General features: G+C 33.7%; 3 protein-coding genes across 4 annotated transcripts; all 3 read right to left on the bottom strand.

The window, feature by feature from the left end:
* Positions 1-323: 323 nt before the first annotated feature.
* Positions 324-7339, bottom strand: LOC135846463 (glucose dehydrogenase [FAD, quinone]-like). 2 transcript variants are annotated; one of them, XM_065365562.1, is made up of 2 exons: positions 6936-7339; positions 324-3676 (listed from the first exon to the last, which is right to left on the bottom strand). In XM_065365562.1, the coding sequence occupies exon 2, from the start codon at positions 3647-3649 to the stop codon at positions 1784-1786; it is 1866 nt and encodes a 621-aa protein (XP_065221634.1). In that variant the 5' UTR covers positions 3650-3676; positions 6936-7339; the 3' UTR covers positions 324-1783. The 2 variants fall into 2 exon arrangements, with proteins under 2 accessions (XP_065221634.1, XP_065221636.1); XM_065365564.1 differs by lacking the exon at positions 6936-7339 and adding an exon at positions 6784-6907.
* A 4658-nt stretch (positions 7340-11997) lies between these two features.
* Positions 11998-13790, bottom strand: LOC135848352 (glucose dehydrogenase [FAD, quinone]-like). The gene is made up of 2 exons (XM_065368252.1): positions 12576-13790; positions 11998-12533 (listed from the first exon to the last, which is right to left on the bottom strand). Exons 1-2 carry the CDS (start codon positions 13723-13725, stop codon positions 11998-12000), a joined length of 1686 nt encoding a protein of 561 aa, XP_065224324.1. The 5' UTR covers positions 13726-13790.
* Positions 13791-19192: 5402 nt separating this feature from the next.
* Positions 19193-22112, bottom strand: LOC135847857 (glucose dehydrogenase [FAD, quinone]-like). The gene is made up of 2 exons (XM_065367585.1): positions 21796-22112; positions 19193-21661 (listed from the first exon to the last, which is right to left on the bottom strand). The coding sequence occupies exon 2, from the start codon at positions 21631-21633 to the stop codon at positions 19768-19770; it is 1866 nt and encodes a 621-aa protein (XP_065223657.1). The 5' UTR covers positions 21634-21661; positions 21796-22112; the 3' UTR covers positions 19193-19767.

The following is a 22112-nucleotide window of genomic DNA, read 5'->3' as shown; positions in this document are numbered from 1 at the left end:
TTCACAAACATCAAGTGGCGGAAGTGGAGGAGGAGGGAGTCGCATCGAGAATGCATTCATTTAATATTTATCAGTGTCGGCACTGTCGGCGTTGGGTTCCTCGGAGCATGTACATATAATTTAAAAAAATTGATGAAATCTTCGATAAACGAATTTTTCTTCCGATAACATGTGATACATTCACCTGCAGAAGGTGATCTTTACATCACCTATATTAATGCAGTAAAGATCTTTTTGACCTGATTAACTTTATAACGTATGTATCGTGAAATTATTTAGCACCGAGGATTTATTTTTCTGAGAATTTTTCGTCAATCACTTGAAACATGGTGGATTTATTTATTTACGAAAAAATTCATTATAACAAATTATAGGTACCTATTAAAAAGATACACAATTTTAGTTAAATTTATTGATACCTCATGACAAAATGCACAAAAAAATTGTGTATCTTGACTTTGACATGAACATTACTGGAGAACATCTTACTCTTCCTTTTAAATCATAATAATAGGCAACCACATGAGCAAAAAAGTATACCAAATTGTATTTTGTTAAAAAATAGAAATGAACAATATACATATTTGCTTACCTAATAACTTATGTACAAAGTATCATAATACTTATATTGCTTCAAATTGCACGAAACTGGTATTTTTGAAAAAAAAATAATAATAATGACTTTTCAATTTTACGAACTTTGAAAATCTATAACTTCAACGGAAAAATAATTCAACAAAGTTCAATAAACTTTATACACAACTTCATTTACATTAATTCATGGTTATTATGTAGTTACGAGATCAAAACGATCGAAAAGTAGAAAATTTAGAGGCCGTTGAAGAGGTGGCGTACCAACGACCATCGCGATAAACAAATAAAGGTTCCACAGAAAAGGGGCCTTACACTACCTAGTCATTTTTTTATTTTTATAATTTTGAATATATTAAAAATTTAAAAAAATTAATTTCACCATATTCAGTGATGAAAAAAAAAACAAATTGGAAAATATTTGATTGTAGAAAAAAATTTCAAGTCTATTTGAACAATAAAAAAATGACTAAGGCCCCTTTTCCATTTAACCCTTCAAATAATGTACAAAATAAGTAAATAAAAAAAATACAACTACGCAACACCGCCCCCCTCCGTAGCAGAAAAACAAATTTGTAGCTATCAAATTCAATTTCATAATTTGGTGATTTCTGATGAACTAAATCAATTGTGTCTAAGTATTACAAATATCTTGGAGTGAAAATGAGACAATTTCAAAATATTGTGGGGCCTTTGGCAAAATAAAAGTATTCATTTTCCCAACTTTGCGAATATTTTTTTTCTTTCGCGAGGTATTTATTTTTTGTAAGTTCAAAAATAAATTTCGAAACGAAACTTACGCTGAAATGGAAATGACGTTATGTATTATTTTCTAGTAGAATCATCATGGAACGAAATGATAATAAATATGTATTTAAATTTTCAAATAATAAAGCTGTCCTAAAGTTATAAAATGTTCGAGTTGGAACCGTTTTATCGGCAGTACACAAACATCCCAAACTTATCGAGTACCCACTACCTAATACTCAAGCACTTTCTTCTTCTTCAGAATACGATTTGATAAACAATTGAATTCGGTCCCTATTTAATATTTTTCATGATTTTTTGGAGGGTTTTTAAACCTAATTTAAAGCTTAATAAATTAGGTATCTGAGAAAAAATTATAGCAATTTATAAAAATTAAATCAACTCACTATACAGGTAGGTACCTACCCAGGAAAGTATTCAATTTCTATAATTCTTTATGATTGAGATCATCGTGCCAGTCTTCTTTTATCAAATCTGCAGCCTTTTCTCCGATCATAATCACAGGGAGATTCGTATTTCCATTGACTATTTTTGGCATTATCGAAGCATCAGCCACTCTCAAACCTTTCACTCCGTATACTCTGAGTCTGGCATCAACCACAGCATCTTTATCGCTTTCAGGGCCCATTTTACAAGTACCCACTGGATGGTACACAGTTTGGGCAAAATTACGAATAAGACATTCGTAATATTCATCCGTTGCTGGCTTTAAATTTTTGCAATCATTTAGAGGTTGAATTTCGACAAATTCGCAGCATGATTTGAATGTTGTGGTATTTGCGAGCTTGTGAATTAATTTTACACCCCGAATTAAAGTCTTAATATCTTCGTATTCGGTCAAATATCCGGTAATGATTTTTGGCTGCTCAACAGCATTATTACTGTTTAGCATTATTCTGCCTGTACTTTTAGGTCTCAGTAAAGTTGGTAGGAATTGAATCATATAATGTTTCTCGTTTACTTTTTCAAACTTCTCGATAAGTTCTACTGGAAAATTAGCACTTCGAAGGTATCCTCGTAATGCGTCAGTTTTAACCAAGTAATCAAAATGATGCACTTGGATATCAGGATAATCGTCAGTGGTATTCAGAGTGTCAGCAAATGCCATTGTATCGAGAGTGGAAACGGATGCAAATTCAGTCCTTTTACTCAAATACGAATACAATAAATCGAGCGGTGAAACTTCTTTGGATTCTTTGACGGTAACTTTAGCTAGTAAATTGGTCAAGAATATATGATCTTGTAAATTGTAACCGACTTTCAAGTCATTAATTAATGGAATATTCAAGTCTTTCAAATGATCTCGTGGACCAATTCCTGAAAGCATGAGAAGCTGAGGTGAGTTCAATGCTCCGGCGGTCAATATGACTTCCTTCTTGGCAATTATTTTTGCATGGACATTATTTCGAAATACTTCAACGCCATAAACCTTTTTATTATTATCAATTAATACTTTAGTGACCAAGGTTTCTTTCATCACCGATAAATTTTTTCTATCTTTAATAGGGGCTAGGTAAGCTTTAGCAGTATTCTGTCTAACACCATTTTTCACAGTTCCTGGAATTATAGTAACTCCAGATTTCTGCTTTGCACTCATATCTCCGACAAAAGGTAATCCCAACTCATTATATAATCTCACCAATAAATCTTTATCGAATCTATTACCAAGTAGATCTCCATCTGGAAAGTTCTCCACATTGACATAACCCTCATATCCATGGGCTTCCTTTTCCATTGAATCCGAATTAAAAATCTCCAACTTTTTGAAATATTTCAAAACATTTTCATAATTCCAGCCAGGGTTACCTAGACTTTCCCAGTTGTCGTAATCTTTGGAATGGCAGCGTACATACAACATACCATTAATCGAGCTGCAGCCTCCCAAGAATTTACCCCGAGGCCACAGACACTGTTTGTTGATCATACTTCGGCAGCTCTTCTCTGATTTTTCTGCTTTATAATTCCAATCATACTTCGAACCTAGAAGGGTCAGGAAAATGGCTGGGATATCGGATTCGATCGGAGGATCAGGCCCAGCTTCAATGAGTAAAATTTTCCAGGAGCTTATTTCACTCAAACGATTCGCCAATGCGGGTCCAGCTGAGCCAGCTCCGACAACGATGAAATCAAATTCATCGTTTGTTTGGATGATGTCTGCACTTCGATCGGCTGAGTAAACAGTGTTGATACCGCAGTAGGATTGTATCAAAGTTGACAATAAGTGAGTAAATAGTAGCTGAGAACTTCCTACACTTACGATATTTGGACAGGTTCCGTTGAAGGATTCCATTCTGCAGCGCAAACGGTAGTCTGGCTCCTGAAAAGCAGAATTGGTGCCAGTGAGTGAAAATCAGAAGTGGTCTTGGAGTTTTTCCCACTAATTTAATCGAGTAAGTGTCTATTTACCTAATAATACTTTTGAAATCTTTTGAAACTAATTTTTTAAATCTATAGCTTTCAAAATTTTCTGATCGTAATTTTTTTGATCTTTATTAATATTAGTATTTTGGAATTTTTTATTTTTTGGTAACCACTGTTCAGTTGTTTTTTGACGATTTTTTGAATCAATTTTTGTCCGAAGTTGATTTTTTGATTGTTTACGAAATTACAAAAATGACAAAAATAGCTTATATTTATGTATGAAAAGAAATGAATAATCTGAACCGGAGGTCCTGAATTAGTTCTAAAGAGGTTGCAATCGATTCGAAGGTCAGCGATTTTAGCATGAAGGCCAATTTTTAGATTCCATCTCAACACAATTTTGCCATTGCCTCTTATTAAAAAAGTTCAAAAATTCAAAAAAAAAAAAATTCAAATAAGCACGAAATATTTTATGTTGTTGAACCCCCCCCCCACCTATTTAAATTTCATCATTTCTATACTTTCTGGAGCCTTCAGCGTGAGTTTAGATTTATCCTTGGTTACCTATGCCTAAATGTTGGTTGAAAAAACACTCAAGTTTCCTCCTGAAAATCGACTCAAATGGGAATAATTTCGTTACCTAAGTAGGTCAAGAATGAGCCACAACTTAATTCTTAGCTGCCTAAAATCAATTCCGGCGACTTCTGGAAAAATTTTAAAATTTCGGAGGAATTTAAATTATCCTTGGAGCTCTATAGGATCGCTCGAAAAGATGAAATTCAGTTTTTGGGAGTTGATATTGGTTTTAGGTTTAGTTTTAGTATTCATTTTTTCATCATTACTGAACACAAATATTTTTTTTAGCATAGAGATCAAGAAAATTCGCCAAAAATCGAAATACGAATTCGGGCAGCTTAAATTTTGTTTATCAAAGATAGATTGATTTAATCACCTGTCAAAATTTCAAGTGCTAAAGTGTCTTTTTCGATTTTTGGTGAATTTTTGAAAATCAAATTTAGGTCAAAATCGAGGGAAAAAATCAAAATTTTACCAAATTGACCAAGAAAGCTGAAATTTGGGATATACTCTATAATCAACCTGACAAGTCGATTGGAAACTGTCTCAGTCCGTTTTGAGCAGTTCTGGAGCCTCCAGTACATTTTTGAAACTTGAAATTCGAACCACAAAATTTCATCAAATGGAGTTGGAAAGCCGAAATTCATTCTGCAAACTAATTTCAACACCTACGCTACGAAGTCGACTGAAGATCAATTTCAAGTCCTTTTGGAGCCTCCAGCGCCTTTTTGAGAATTATTGGACCCTCCAGTAAATTTTTAAAACTTGAAATTTCCACAAAATTTCATCAAATGGAGATTTACTCTGCAACTAATGTCTTCTGGAGCCACCAGCAACTTTTTGAAAATTACTGGAGCCTCCAGTAGATTTTTGAAACTTGAAATTTCCCCAAAATTTCATTGAACGGAGATGGAAAGCCAAAATTTACTCTGCTCTCCAATTTAAACGTCCTCTGAAGACAACTTCAGCCTTCAGATGGGTTCAAGTCATTTTGGAGCCTCCAGCGACTTTTTGAAAATTACTGGAATCTCCACCAGATTTTTGAAACTTGAAATTCCCACAACATTTTATCAAATGATGAAATTCACTTCGTAAACTAATTTCAAGTCGACTGCATGGTGGTTTCAAATGGTTTTGAAGCTTCCAGCTACTTTTTGGAAATTTCAATTTTCCAAAAAATGCCATACAACCTTTCAAAAAGTCGCTGGAGGCTTCAAAATCGATTGAAAATGCCTGAAATCCATTTCGGAATAATGCCAAAAATGGGATGTCAATTGAATATCATCTTTCTACTTCAAACAGTGGCGGGAAGGGTGAATTTTTAAAATTTTAAAATACGGAAATCGATGCACAAAAATATATTTCAAACTGAAATACACCGATTTTAAAAAAAATAACGGGTGGGTAATTTATCGGTCATGAAGGTCATTAACAAGCACCAATCTCGAACACACGTGATTAAGAGTAATTGAACAGGTTTTATGACGTTTTTTGGAAAATTTAAATTTCAAAAAAGTAGCTGGAAGCTCCAAAACCACTTGAAACCACCTGCAGTCGACTTCACATCGTATTGAAATTAGTTTTCAAAGTAAATTTCAGCTTTCCAACTCCATTTGATAAATTTTTGTAAGAATTTCAAGTTTCAAAAATCTGGCGAAGACTGCAGTAATTTTCAAAAAGTTGCTGGAGGCTCCAAAACGACTTAAAATTCATCGGCAGTCGACTTCTTAGTGCATTAAAATTAGTTCGCAGAATAAATTTCGGCTTTCTCCAATTCCATTTGATGAAATTTTGAGGGAATTTCGAGTTTCAAAAATCTACTGAAGGCTCCAGAACTAAACGGAACGGGCTGAAACAGTTTCTAATCGATTTGGCAGGTCGAAAATAGGGTGTATCTCAAATTTCAGCTTTCTTGGTCAATTTGGTAAAATTTTGATTTTTTACCTCGATTTTGACCTAAATTTGATTTTCAAAAATTCACCAAAAATCTAAAAAGGCACTTTAGCCCTGCAAATTCTGACAGGTGATAAATCTCTTTCGATCTACCTTCGTGTGGCTTAAAAATTGTTTTGCAAAGTCCACGTTGGAACGCAAAATCTGCGATTTCGGCGGACCTGTCAATCAAAATGGCCGCCATTTTGTGAGTGGGGACACTTTTTTACTCACCCTTCATGAAAAAAGTTGTCCTGTGGGTCGACGGGGGGGGGGTGGTGCAGTTGATCCTTATGCGGGTCCCCCGACTATATAATTTGTTATTCCTATATCCAGTAGATACATACTCGTAGGTAGTGGTACCCTAACGATTTATGCTAAAACTATTATCACACAATGCACTGACAGAATCTGAATTTTTAGATAAAAAATTTACACTTCTTTGATACCTAATTATTTTTAATGCAAAATGTTCAATTTTTTCAAAGCAAATAATTTTCAAAATAATTCCAATTTACATAGTAATGCTATTATTACTTATTCGGAATACATTACCTATTTAGAAAACTATCAATTCCAAAACCGTATCAGCTCTATAAAATTATTGTAATGCATTTTTTTAAGAACTAGGCAACTCGGAAATTATAAATTACAATAACTAAGTACCGTAGGTACATGAGAAAGTGTAGTAAAAATCGAAACCATACCTTATAAGCATACAGCAGCAACACGATAAGTAAACAAAACGAGAAACCGGTGGGCAATTACCTAGGTTAAATTTAACCGCAGACGACCGACTACAGCGACATGTTGTTCAGAATTGTCTAAAAATCAAACGCGGTAGTTTATTTCGTAATTCAAAGGCAAACTAATTTAACCGTTTAATTACATATTTATAATTTGTTAAAACTACACCAGGTATTCCAAATCTTGTAAATCCAGTTTAACAAGTGGATTCACGTGCAGCAAAAGTAACCACATTTCAACAAGTAAAACGGTAGGTAGGTACTAAGGTACCTAAGCTTCTGATTGACGCATGCTTCTTATAAACACAGCATTATTAGCTCGTCGAAAAAAAAATGTCTGCATCGTGTAGGCATGCGAGCATTTTTAAATTTCATCTTATCGTTTTAAAATAAAATAATTTGAAGCGATTTTTTGGTCATGATTTTAAGACATGTAATCAAACAATCGATGTACCTAAATTTATACAATCTTACAATGATACGAAAATTACAAAGTACATATAATGAGAATTTACGAAATACCGATGCATTCATAACATATTGGTCGGCATAATTAATTACGCGTAGGTAGGTAATTAACTAAGTACGCATCGAATTAAACCATACAGGTACCTATAGATACCTTCATACACAACACTGTCTTCTTTGCTCTCTTTCATTAGTAGCAGTTTTATCAACTTATCACACTCGTAGTTTCTTGTAGATTTAGCTACGAAAACAATATAATAAAAATTGGCACACGAGTACCTACCTACCTACCTACCTCTTTGACGCTATTTTAAACAATTTGAGTTCGATTCGTAGAAAAAAAAACAAGCAGGTAAGGCACTAAAAGAATCTCAGAAATTTTGTCCATTTACAATGAATTTCAGTGAATTTTATTTTGAGAGGATGAATTGGGGAGAAAAGGCAGAAACTGTTTTACTGATTTGGCAGTATCACATTTCAAAAATGACCTACTTTGAGATGTTTGCCGACCTTCTTTATATCCCAGGTGAAATAGATACATATGTACATTAATGCATAACGATAAGTTGAAACCTGCGTCATACATCTTATCAAATTAAAGCTGATGCGAAAAGTTCAGCATAAGTGCGCGAAAATTATTTACATTTGTATAAGTAGAGGCTGAATAGACAAACTTTAAGGTCGGTTCATTTAATGATTATCTAATGACCAGATTAATTTATCCTGCAAACAAATAAACCATAAAATTTTATATTAAAAAAAATGAAATGAGAACTTACTTATTCTTTTTGAAATCAATTAATGTATGTTCATGTGAACGTAATTATAGTAAATAAAATTTTACTTTTTTTTTAATAGTTTGGTCATTAAATTCTATTTATATTATTTTAAGTGTTATTCGTTTAATTATTCAAAATTTATCATTTGAAATTTTATTTATATTAATTTTATTTATATCGAAAAAACTTTTCTTCAATTTACTATGCACAAAGACACAATTAATTAAATGAAGAATAGCTTTAAGAAAAAATTTTAAAAAAAAACAAAGAATGTAGGTAATGTAAGTATAATTTCTCATGCAATACCTACGTTATTATTGAAGGCGCAGAGACTTGGATGTTGGGTGAGGATCCTTTCGTCGAAGGAGTTCCGTAGTGCACACGATAGGTAGGTACTCGTCTGTTATCAGCGAATCGATTAACCCTTAAAGACCCAGGCTAATCCTGAGATGTTGGGTGAAAATGCTTTCAATTTCCTGAATTAGATCATCACAAGCATCACTTTAACCCACAGTTTGCCTCCCAGCCCCTTAAAGCCGTCTCGTAAAAGCCGTACCGATTTATTTAATTTTCCTTGAAAACCGAGAAAGCAAAAACCCCAATGAGGTCAATCATGGAACTGAATGATATAGTATCATTAGGTGTACTGAATGAGTGAAAGCATATCGCCAAAGAACACCCCACCCCTTTTTGGGGGGCAAATTTTCAAAAAAGTTGGGATAAAAAAATTGGACCCATGCTCCATTTTTGGATAAACATATTGATGGTAGACCCTTCACAAAATGAAATCATGAAAGGTGTGAAAATGGTGGACCAGAGCGATTTTTTGAAAATTTGATTCGCTTGTCTCGATAAAAACCCGAAAAAACAGAGCATGAATACGCAAAGTACATAATATGGGAAATATTATCAAGTAGGCTTGAAATGACAGAAACAAGAATTGAAAGGAACACAGATGCTTTTAACAGCACATAAGTTCAGATAATCTACAATCCACCCATCAAATCTGTTTATCACTCCGTGGATATTCTTTCTCGATATTTGTCACCAAATAGTTACATCCTACAAAGGTTAGCAGTACGACTGTTTTTCTGCAGAAATATCGAAATAGGTTTATCTACCACTTTGAAAAGCTTTACACAGTCAAATTGCAGCACTCCCTGGCATTTCATAATGTTCAAGCATTCATGAAGAAGTCACTATCCCACCTTGATCATAGATAATGTAGTTCTACATCATGAAAATTGCACGAGCAGAAGTCGTCGTTTATAAGCATGAGATTGTGTCTAGCTTATGACTACAGGATTCAGGGGATTTGAGATTCAGTAAAAAGCTTTCAACTATTGTTCAACCACAACTCTGACCTTTTGAATGTTTTGAGAAATTCCTGCTGAAGTTGATATTCTTTCTCGATATTTGTCAACAAATAGTTACATCCCGCAAAAGGTTAGTGGTACGATTGTTTTTCTGCAGAAGTATCGAAATAGGCTTATCTACCACTTTGAAAAGCTTTACACTGTCAAATTGCAGCTGTTTCTGGCATTTTATAATGTTGAAGCATTCATGAAGAAGTCACTATCCCTCCCCGATCATTGATAGGCGGAGGTTATACTGACAATGTAAGATGCGGATGAAGATGTCTAGTCGCACCTGATTGGTTAGTGATAGTAAATTGACCAATCAAATGAAAGATGCGGCGATGAAAAGTTAATTTGATTCAACTTTTCATCTTCGTCCGCATCTTTCATCTTCAGTATAACCTCCGCTATAGTGAAGTTGTACATCTTGAAAATTGCTTGAGCAGAATTTGTTGTTTCCAATCATGATATTTCATGATGTTGAACTACACTATCAATGATCTTAATGTAGGTAATGAAGAGTTAGTTACCTTTGAGATTAATCTGCATTCTCGAGCTGTGATAAATTTTATTTTTGAGCGAATGAGAAAATCAAGGTTTTGAAAAATTATTGATGGAAAAATAAAAATATCTACTTATTTATTTTGTGCAGAAATTGACAAATACTTGTAACTTGGAGAAACCAAAAAAAAAAACAACATTATGTTAAGATTTTTAAACAGGAATATCCTTCTCAGGCTTTTGATAAATTATTCAGGATTAAAAAACTTTTTCAAAAGGGTCTAAGTATATGTGAAATAAAAACAGCTTGAATAAACACTATACATTTCAAGACCTTCTTACAAGGGAACCCTTGAGGTGTCACATTCCGATTTGAACGGGACCGCGATTTTTGGAGAGAGCATAGTCTAAAACCCCCAAAAACCAAATTTTCAGCTGCCCAAATTCATTTTTCGATTTTTGGCGAATTTTTGAAAATTCAAAATTGACTGTTTTGGCGCTATTTATGCTTTTTTTTTAAAAAGTACGTACTTGATCAGTAAAAATAGTCAAAATAAGTCCCAAAACTAATATTAATTACTCAAATCCAAGTTTCACCATTTCCAGCCATTCTGGAGCCTCCAGCGCGATTTTTCAATTTCTCTGCAGAATTTTGAATTTGCTCCAGAAGGCGTGAATAAGAAGTTGGGCAGCTAAACATCGAGTTGTGTATTAAACTTGACCTGTTTAACGAAATTATCCACATTTGAGCCGATTTTGAGAGGGACACCTCAAGAGTGGTTTTTTGAGGTGTCACTCTCGCTCCAAAACGGCTGGAAATGGCAGAATTTGCGCTCCGGGGGTTAGTTTTTGAAGAAATACAGCGATTCGCGTGAATTTCGAAAATTTCCACACAAACGGGAAACATTTGATTTTTTGGATTTTTTAATTTTGAAAAAAGTTGATCAAAAAACCACTCTTGAGCTGTCCAGCGGTGGCAACCTAGATTTCGCCTGGGTGTAGCGAAACTGGGTTTGGTTGGAAGAAAAAAGTGTCGATTTTTTCTGGATGTAGCAAAAATTTTTGAGGTTCTCAAACTGATTGAAAAAGAACAAAAAAGAGAGATTTTTCACTGTTTATCAACTTTTACCACAAAAATTGTGTCTGTGTAGGTAGTCAACTAGCAAAAAACGAACAAAGCGAATAGTTATTGCTAAAAATTTGAGTTATAACAATGTAAAATTGAAGAATAATTTTTTTATGGGTGTATCGAATTTTTTCTGGGTGTAGCAAACTGTTTTTCTGGGTGTAGCGAACTGCTTCTGGGTGTAGCGAGCTGCTACACCCGCTATACAAAGGCTGCCACCGCTGGAGCTGTCACTCCTAAAATCGGCTCAAATGTGGATAAACTCGTTAAACAGGTCGAGTATAATACACAACTCGATTTTTAGCTGCCCAACTACATATTCACGCCTTCTGGAGCAAATTCAAAATTCTGGAGAAATTGAAAAATCGCGCTGGAGGCTCCAGAATGGCTGGAAATTGTGAAATTTGGGTTTGGGTAATTATTATTAGTTGTGGGATTTATTTTGACCATTTTTACTGATCAAATTCGTATGTACTTTAAAAAAAAAAAAAACACAAATAGCCAAAAACAGTCAATTTTGAATTTTCAAAAATTCGCCAAAAATCGAAAAATGAACTTGGGCAGCTGAAAATTTGGTTTTGGGGGTTTTAGACTACATATGTTCTTTCCAAAAATCGCGGTCCCGTTCAAATCGGAGTATGACACCTCTAGAGGTTCCCTTGTTAGACCTTTTTCTATTTTGTTGGTAAGATAATTAATACAAAGCAATAAATCATAACAATCAACACTTTAAATTTAAACCAACACATACTTATTGAAAATACAGGTAGGTAGATTCTTACCTACTTAATTCACTTTCTGGTATGCCTGGATTTATCGAGCCAATCCTCTTTTATCAAATCAGCAGCCTTTTCACCGATCATAATCGCAGGAATGTTGGTATTTCCATTAACTATTTTTGGCATTATTGAAGCATCAGCCACTCTCAAGCCATTCACCTCGTATACTCTGAGTCTGGCATCAATCACAGCATCTTTATCGCTTTTAGGGCCCATTTTACAAGTACCCACTGGATGGTACCCAGTCGCGATAAAATTACGAATAATACATTCGTAATACTCATCCGTTGTGGGCTTCAAATTGTTGCAATCAGTTAGAGGTTGAATTTCGACAAATTCGCAGCATGATTTGAATGTTGCGGTATTTGCAAGCCTATGAATTACTTTTATGCCTCGAATGAGAGTTGTTATGTCATCAGAATCGGTCAAATACCCGGTAATGATTTTTGGCGCGTCAAATGGGTTATTGCTGTTCAGCATTATTCTGCCTGTACTTTTTGGCCTGAGTAAAAGTGGCCAAATTTGAATCACATGATGTTTCTCGTTCTCTTTTTCTTATTTTTCAATAAGTTCCGTTCGCACACGGGCACTTTGTAAATAAGCTCTCAATCCAGCATGTTTGACAGGATGACTGAGATGAAGTAATTGAATATCCGGATAATCATCTGTCTTATTCTGAATATCAACGAAAGTCATCATATCTGGAACGAACAAAGATCCCAATTCAGTCTTTTTGGTCAAATACGAATAAAATAAATCGAATGGGGAAACTTCTTTAGCCCTAAATTCTTTGGAGACTATTTTAATCATTGAATGTATCGGGAAAATATGATCTTGTAAATTATAACCGACCTTCAGATCATTGATTAATGGGATATTTAACTCTTTCAAATGATCTTGAGGACCGATTCCTGAAAGCATGAGAAGCTGAGGTGAGTTCAATGCTCCTGCGCTCAATATGACTTCCTTCTTGGCAATTATTTTCTTATGAACATTATTGCAAAATACTTCAACACCGTAAGCATTCTTATTGCCATCGATCAATACTTTAGTGACTAAGGTCTCATTCATTACTAATAAATTTTTTCTATCTTTAATATGAGCCAGGTAAGCTTTGGCTGTACTCCATCTGACGCCGTTTTTCAGTGTTCCTGGAATCTTTGTAAGTCCTGATTTCTGCTTCGCATTCATATCTTTGACAAAAGGTAATCCTAATTCTTGATATAATTTCATCAGTAACTCTTCATTGAATTTATTACCGATTAAGTCACCATCTTGATAATTTTCTACATGCACATTACCCTCATATCCGTGGGCTTCCTTTTCCACCGACTCCACATTAGCAGTTTCCAACTTCTTGAAATATTTCACAACATTTTCATAATTCCAGCCAGTGTTTCCCAAACGTTCCCAATTGTCGTAATCCTTGGCATTGCCACGTGCGTATATATTTGCGTTAATCGTGCTGCATCCTCCCAATACTTTTCCTCGAGGCCAAAGACACTGATTGTCAATCAGACTTCGGAAGGCATGTTCTGATTTTTCTACCTTATATTTCCAATCGTATTTTGAGCCCAGAAGTGTAAAAAACATGGCTGGGATTTCAGATTCGACTGGCGGATCAGATCCAGCCTCTATTAGTAATACTTTCCAGGTACTTATTTCACTCAAACGATTAGCAACCGCTGCTCCAGCAGAACCAGCTCCGACAACGATGAAATCAAATTCCTCATTAGTCATTAGATTGAATGATTTCTGCGCTTCGATCGTCTGGATAAACAACTGAGCTCAAATCGCAGTATGAATTTGTCAAAGTGGACAGTAGGTGAGAAAACAACATTTGGGTTACTCCCGCTCACACTGTTTGGACACGTCTCATTTATGGAGTTCATTTTGTTGCACAAACGGAAGGTTTGGCCCCTGAAATGTGCAAATTAGTGTTAGAGTAGGCACAGTGAAAATATTCGTATCTGTATTCATTTTTATTGGCTTTGGAAAATCGTACCTGATTAGGACAATACAAGTAGGTATCTGCTTAAAAACACGAACGACGCACTAAAACAACGCCTCGCGGTGAATTTTTAAAAAATCTTCGCGGATGTTTTATTCATGATTCTATGGCAAACTAATTTAACAGCTCGATCATTTATAATTCATTTTCGATTTACAGTAAGTACGCGTAAGTATCATAATGAATGTTGCAAACTCATTTTATCAACTGGTGGAATTTATTTAAGTAGGTTCCATAGAAAAGTAACGTCTTTCAACCACATTCACTAGGTATTGAAATGAGGATGAGATATGTTTTTTTTGTCTTATCAATATCATTATAAAATTCTAAAACTATAATTGAATATTTTTCGTTGTGGTTGGACGAAAATATGTACGATAGTTTCAAAGATTTTTGCATTGTTGATCCGTAATAGCTTAAGTATTAATCCGTTAGGTAATGCTGACAAGTTCTAATTAGTGAGACCCTTAATGAGATTCGAATTACTTACATATTGCATGTATGATCAAACAATTAGACACCTAAACCTACGTACGAGTAGGTAATACACACATACAATTGATCAGATTAAAATAATATCTCTTACGTTTTTTTGCTCGTATTCAATGTTTCAGGAGAACATTATTTCAGCTAAGTACATACTTAAAGGCAGCATGCTTTGTGAGCATACAATATTGAATCTGCAAAAATTCATTCTGTATTCGTTCGCGAATGATTCGCTGAAAAATGAATAAATTCGTTTGTGAATGATTCACCAAAACTGAATCAAAATATCGAAAGAAACTTGATCAATTCGTTTGCGAATGATTAACTAAATAATGAATCAATTCATTCGAGAATGATTCACTAAAAAATGTATCAATTAGTTCGCGAATGATTCACAAAAAAATGAATCAATTTGTTCGCGAATGATTCACTAAAAATGAATCAAGCAGTCCGGTCGGACTGCCCCGCCAAGCAAGAAAAAAAAACGAACACAAAAAAAAAACAAAACGATAATACCAAACGTGATGACAGTCCGGCCACTTACTGCTTATATTCCCTGAACAACTAAGCGTATTTTCGATGATGAATTTCTCGCGAATAAAAACACGCACGAATCTGATTTTTTGATATGTTGTTGGCATCAACGAGAGCTTTAATTTGGTATGCTTACAAACTTTCTACGGTAAAAAATGATGTAGATTGGAATACCCAAAGTTGGCATTTTGGGGTAATTTTTGAAATCACTAATCTTCGTGTTAAGAGAAAACTACTGAACCAATTCAAGTCAAATTTCGTACACTGGTGTAAATTAATGAGTTATTTTTAGATACAACGTCAGTTTTGAAAAAAAATTATTTTTGACCCCCTTTTTCTCAATTTTAAAATTTCTATCCCCCCTAAAACACCCCCAAAATGAAAATTTTTCGCGGTACCGTAAAAAAGGGTCATCTACATTATATTCGCCATCATTGTGCAAAATTTCAAGCAAATCGGTTCATTTGGAAAGGCTGTAGCCTTGTCAACGGAAATTTAAGCATGAAATTTCGTGATGAATATTTCCATTTTTCATCCTAAACCACCCAAAAAATGAAAATTGTTAGCTGTAACATAAAAAAGGGTCATCTACATCATATTCACTATCAATGTGCAAAATCTCAACCAAATCGGTTCATTAAAAGAGGCTGTAGCCTTGTCAACGGAAATTTCAGCATGAAAATTCATGAAAATTTCCGTTGACAAGGCTACAGCTTCTCCAAATGAACCGATTTGCTTGAAATTTTGCACAGTTGTATTAAATGTGATGCAGATGACCCTTTTTTATGGTACAGCAAACAATTTTTATTTTTAGGGTGATTGAGGGTGAAAAATGGAAATATTCATGAAATTTCATACTTAAATTTCCGTTGACAAGGCTACAGCTTCTCCAAATGAACCGATTTGCTTGAAATTTTGCAAAATGATAGCGAATATAATGTAGATGACCCTTTTCTACGGTACAACGAGAAATTTTCATTTTTGGGGGGTTTTATGGGGGAAAGCAACTTTTAAATTGTGAAAAAGGGAGTCAAAAATGATTTTTTTAAATAACAAACGTTATATTTTGAAATAATACCCTAATTTAAATCACTGTACGAAATTTGACTCACATCAGTTCGGTAGTGTTCTTCTAGTGAGAAACTTTGTGATTTAATCAACAAATTATTCTAAAATTGTTGGTGTACCCGAATTCCCATTACTAATTTATAATAATCTACATTATTAAAAAAAAAAAAAAAGTCGTGATATCAATCGAAAATACTCTTAAAAAGCAAAAATTCCGCCAACCAAAAAAAAAAAAAAACTTACCTATAAAAAAACAAAAAGAATTGTCAACAAAAATCTGATATTCTCAACTTCTTGGAGTATGTACCCAAATTCGCATTAACAATTTACAATATGTACACATTTAAAAAAAAAGTCGTGATATCCATCAAAAATACTTTTAAAAAGCAAAATTACCGCCAACCAAAAAAAAAAAAAAAAAAAAAAAAACTTGCAAAAAGAATTGTCAACAAAAATCTGTTCATTAAGTAACTTTATTGAAAAAATTCATGATATCAAAACATCGCCAAGCAATTTTCATTCAGCAGTTGTGATCAGGAATTGATATGGAATTTCAAATTAATTTGGTACTTACTGAAATAAAATATCCATAAGTTTGAGAACTGAATTGAAAAACCGGGCCAAGCGCCGGCGGAATTTATCGGTCCGGTTTTTCAATTCAGTTCTCAAACTTATGGATATTTTATTTCAGTAAGTACCAAATTAATTTGAAATTCCATATCAATTCCTGATCACAACTGCTGAATGAAAATTGCTTGGCGATGTTTTGATATCATGAATTTTTTCAATAAAGTTACTTAATGAACAGATTTTTGTTGACAATTCTTTTTGCAAGTTTTTTTTTTTTTTTTTTTTTTTTTGGTTGGCGGTAATTTTGCTTTTTAAAAGTATTTTTGATGGATCATTCTCTTTCCAGGAATATTCCTCTTTTTAATGGCAGAAAAATGTATTCCATGAGACCAAACTTAATATACCAAATTCTTTTTATGTCGGTTTTTTTTTTTATTCATTATTACCTATTTGAGTCTAACGTGATTGAACTGGTCACAAGTGCTTTTTCATGAATTTTTTTCAAAACTGAAAAATCCAAAAATCCACCAAAGACCTCGAATAGCTCAATTTCTTCCTCCACATAAACCGATTTTGTAATCAAGAAATATGTAGGACACACAGTAAAAATCAAAAAATAAAATTCAGTTTAGTATATTGATCTAAATTTTAGCGTGGATGGTGTATTTTTAGATAGATAAGCTACTCTTTCAAATAAACTTTCCAGTTTCACAAGAATGGTGTTGGGCCCAAGTGTCATGAAATCATGAGTAATTATTCTGACTGCGAATGCAACTTGAAAATATGTATTTATGTACAATGTTTTACATACTTACCTTATACTTAATACCCATGTACCTAATCAGCGGGTATAATTTGTAATTCTACACAAAAACATGAAGTCATGAAGCAAATCGAACAAACACGTGCAACGTGCATATTCATTAATTACTTATTTATGAATCTTTTGTAAATTATTACCCAGGTAACACACACACCGTAACCTATAACTATCAATTTGATCACTAGCGCCGTTCGCAAACTTATAGAAAAAATATCTTCTTAGGTAGGTTCCTTTAAGTAGGTAAACGTCATGTCTAGAATATTGAATATTATGTACTATGTAAAAGAATTAGCAACCAAATTATATTTGTATTTGCAGTGCTTGTACACATAGATAATGGAGAAGTCGAAACTTGAAGTTCCCGATTTTATGAAAATCTTTCATATCTATTGATAAAATAATTGAATAATATACTCACCTATACGATCATTTCAGCGAAGCGGTGGCGACAATTTCTTGAGAAAATCAAAAAAAGATTATATTTTTGTGTTTACCTCATTGTTATTGTTACTTAAAACGTTTTTATTCAAAGTGGGGAGATTATCCCCCTTTACTCTCTCTTGATTAGAAAATTGGACTACGTATAAAAATTGTGAAAAAATATTCTAGGCTATAAAAAACAGACTAAGTATAGGAATAGATGTACGAGTATATGTATTGTAATAAAAATTAGATTCGATAATTGCAAAAAAAAGATGCTTAAAAAATTATGGTAATTCTATATTACAGGCAACGAAATTTATCAATCAAAAGACAGTGAAAATTAGGTTGCTGTTCGCTAAATTGGTTCAACTTTCACAAAATGCAAAAAAATTTATCAATTTTCCCTGTAAAAACGTTGACTTTACTTACCTATACCTACTTGGTGTTTTTTTTCAATCAATTCTGTAAAAATGCGCATTTTTTAAATTTAAAAATAAATTTTAAAAAATGATGAAAACACGACTTTTTTTAGAAAACAGGTTCACCGCCATATTTTATTATAAATGAATTTTCTTTCGAAAACAGTATCTATACCTATATTTTTCTACTCGTAAGTATATATTACATAATTTTTTTAGTAAAATCATTTTTAATATTTTAAAATGAAAAATTATAAAATGTCAATACAAAAAATTAATAAATTTAATAGGTATTGGTATAGGTAAATATTTCAAAAAATGTATATAATTAGGTAGGTACATAAATATTAAATATATGTAATATTTTTTTCTCAAATTTTTACATGGGTGATTTTTGAAATTCAATTTCCTATTGGGTCTTGGCTCAGTATAGGCTCGTGTATTAAAAAACCAATAATTATGAGAATTGGATATCAGTGTCTTCATAAAATTCAGCACCCAATTAACTATACCCCCTTAGCCCACATAAAATTTTCATTTTGCTCATACCAAAAACAGTAAATACGTCGCACAAATGTTTTGTTGGTGGGAGTGGGGAGGGGGGGGGGGTCAGTAAGAGTTTTGTGTAAAAAAAAATCAGTTAAAATTCGTAATCATAGCGGTCGAAAACATAACAAACGATACACTGCATAGTAAATAATATTTTTTTCAAAATGTTGTCTTTCCTTTAGAAAGCTTTTCACGGGGGTAAACGAAGCTGATTTTCTTTTGGGGGGCGGTGGGAAGGGGAGGATGAAATGTGTATACACATTATTCAAGAATTGAGCTTCACAGGAATCACTGATTTTTTGAGGCATAAAATTTTTGGAGGTATTTTTCATTTTTTTTTTTTTTTTTTTCAAGTAATAGTACATTACATTACTAGATTAATAAAGTGGGTGATTATGAACGAGTGCAAAGTTACTGCGCGAGTCGAAGACGAGCGCTGTAACTTTGCTCGAGTTCATAATCACACACTTTATTAATCGCGTAGTGTAAGGTGCTTTACATAATAAACACTCGTAACCTCACCATTTTACACTTCTGTTGTTTAGATGCAAAAAATTTGCGTCTATGAGTGACCAAACTTCACCGGTTAAATTTGTTAAATTATGTCCAAACGTAACACGTACGTAATGGCGAGTTTCGCGGCGTTGCCACATAACACTAGGGATATAATACGCTCATTATGTACGTGTTTGACCCGACATTAGGTCGCTCATAATGACGTACATTTTGCATCTAGCGACAGAGGTGTAATGATGAGATTACGAGTGTGTATTACGTAAATGCCTATACGTACGTACCTACTTATTGAATCTCAACAATCAACATTTTAAATTTAAACCAACTGACAATTATTGAAAATACAGGTACCAAGATAGATTTTTACCTACTTAATTTACTTTCTACAATTCGGTATGCTTGGATTGATCAATCCAATCCTCTTTAATCAAATCAGCAGCCTTTTCTCCAATCATAATCGCAGGAATGTTGGTATTTCCATTAACTATTTTTGGCATTATTGAAGTGTCAGCCACTCTCAAGCCCTTCACCCCATATACTTTGAGTCTGGCATCAACCACCGCATCTTTATCGTTTTTAGGGCCCATTTTACAAGTACCCACTGGATGGTACACAGTCTGGGCAAAATTACGAATAATACATTCGAAATATTCATCCGTCGATGGCTTCAAATTTTTGCAATCATTTAGAGGTTGAAATTCGATTAGTTCACAACAAGATCTGAATGCTTTAGTACTTGAGAGGTTACGAATTAATTTTATGCCTCGAATGAGAGTTGTTATGTCATCAGATTCGGTCAAATACCCGCTAATGATTTTTGGCTGGTCAAATGGGTTATTACTCTGAAGCATTATTCTGCCTGAACTTTTTGGCCTAAGTAAAATTGGGAGAATTTGAATCAAATGATGTTTCTCGTTCTCTTTTTCAAATTTTTCAATAAGTTCCGTTGGCAAATTGGCAGTTTGTAAGTAAACTCTCAATCCATCATTTTTGACAGGATGACTCAGATGAAGTATTTGAATATCCGGATAATCATCAGTCTTATTCTGAGTATCAACGAAAGTCATCATATCTAGAAGGAACATTGATCCCAATTCAGTCTTTTTGGTCAAATACGAATAAAATAAATCGAGCGGAGAAATTTCTTTAAATTCTCTCGAGACTATTTTAATAAATGAATTAATCGTGAAAATATGATCTTGTAAATTATAACCGACCTTCAGATCATTGATTAATGGAATATTTAAATCTTTCAAGTGGTCTCGCGGGCCAATTCCTGAAAGCATGAGAAGCTGAGGCGAGTTGACTGCTCCTGCGGTTAATACGACTTCTTTTTTAGCGATTATTTTTTTATAAATATTATTTCTAAATATTTCGACACCGTAAACCTTCTTATTGTCATCGATTAATATTTTCGTGACCACGGTTTCTTTCATTATTGATAAATTCTTTCTATCTTTAATCGGAGCTAGATAAGCTTTGGCCGTATTCCATCTAACGCCATTTTTCACCGTTCCTGGAACCATTGTAATTCCTGATTTCTGTTTCGCATTCATATCTCTTACAAAAGGTAATCCCAACTCTTGATATAATTTCACCAGTAACTTTTTATTGAATTTATTACCGATTAAGTCACCATCTTGAAAATTTTCTACGTTCATATAACCCTCATATCCGTGGGCTTCCTTTTCCATCGACTCCACCTTGGCAGATTCCAACTTCTTGAAATATTTCAGAACATTTTCATAATCCCAGCCAGGATTTCCCAAACTTTCCCAATTGTCGTAATCTTTGGCATTGCCACGTACATATTGTAATGCATTAATCGAGCTGCAACCTCCCAATACTTTTCCTCGAGGCCAAAGACACTGATTGTCAATCGTACTTCGACAGCTTTTTTCTGATTTTTCTACCTTATATTTCCAATCATATTTCGAACCCAGAAGTGAAAGAAACAAAGATGGGATATCAGATTCGAGTGGCGGGTCGGGCCCAGCTTCTATTAGTAAAACTTTCCACGAACTAATTTCACTCAATCGGTTCGCCACTGCGGATCCAGCAGAACCAGCTCCGACGACGATGAAATCAAATTCATCGTTAGATTGGATGATTTCGGCGCTTCGATCGTCTGGATAAACTGTGCTCAAATCGCAATATGATTGTGTCAAAGTGGACAGCAAGTGAGAAAAAAGTAATTGTGTTAGCCCAGTGCTGGCGCTATTTAGACAAGTCCCATTGAATGATTCCATTTTGCGATACTGATGGAATGTGTGACACCTGAAAGGTGTAAATTAGTGTTAGAATATGGGCACAATAAAAATATTCTCACCAATTCATTTTTGTTGTCTTTGGGTCATGTTATTAGGCATAAAAATAACAAAGGGTATGCGATGAATAAATTAATATCGTACCTGATTAGGAAACTATAAGAAAGTATACGCTTGAAAAAACATACGACACACTAAAACAAAGCCTTGCGGTGAATTTTCTAAAAAATTTCGCGAACGTTTTATTCATGATTTTATGGCCACTAATTCAACAGGTCGATCATTTATAATTTTATTTGATTTACACTAAGTACACGTAAGTACACTATAAAATGTTGAAAATAACTAATTTTATCAACTGGATGTACTTATTCAAGTACCATAGAAATAGCAACGACTTTCAACCGCATTCACTAGGTATTAAAGTAAGGAGATAAGCTTCTAATTATAGCGTAGCTTGT

This window comes from Planococcus citri, chromosome 5, assembly GCF_950023065.1.
Source record: "Planococcus citri chromosome 5, ihPlaCitr1.1, whole genome shotgun sequence".
Taxonomy (NCBI): domain Eukaryota; kingdom Metazoa; phylum Arthropoda; class Insecta; order Hemiptera; family Pseudococcidae; genus Planococcus; species Planococcus citri.
Note: the sequence above shows the minus strand (reverse complement) of the source record. Positions and strands in the feature narration are given on the sequence as shown.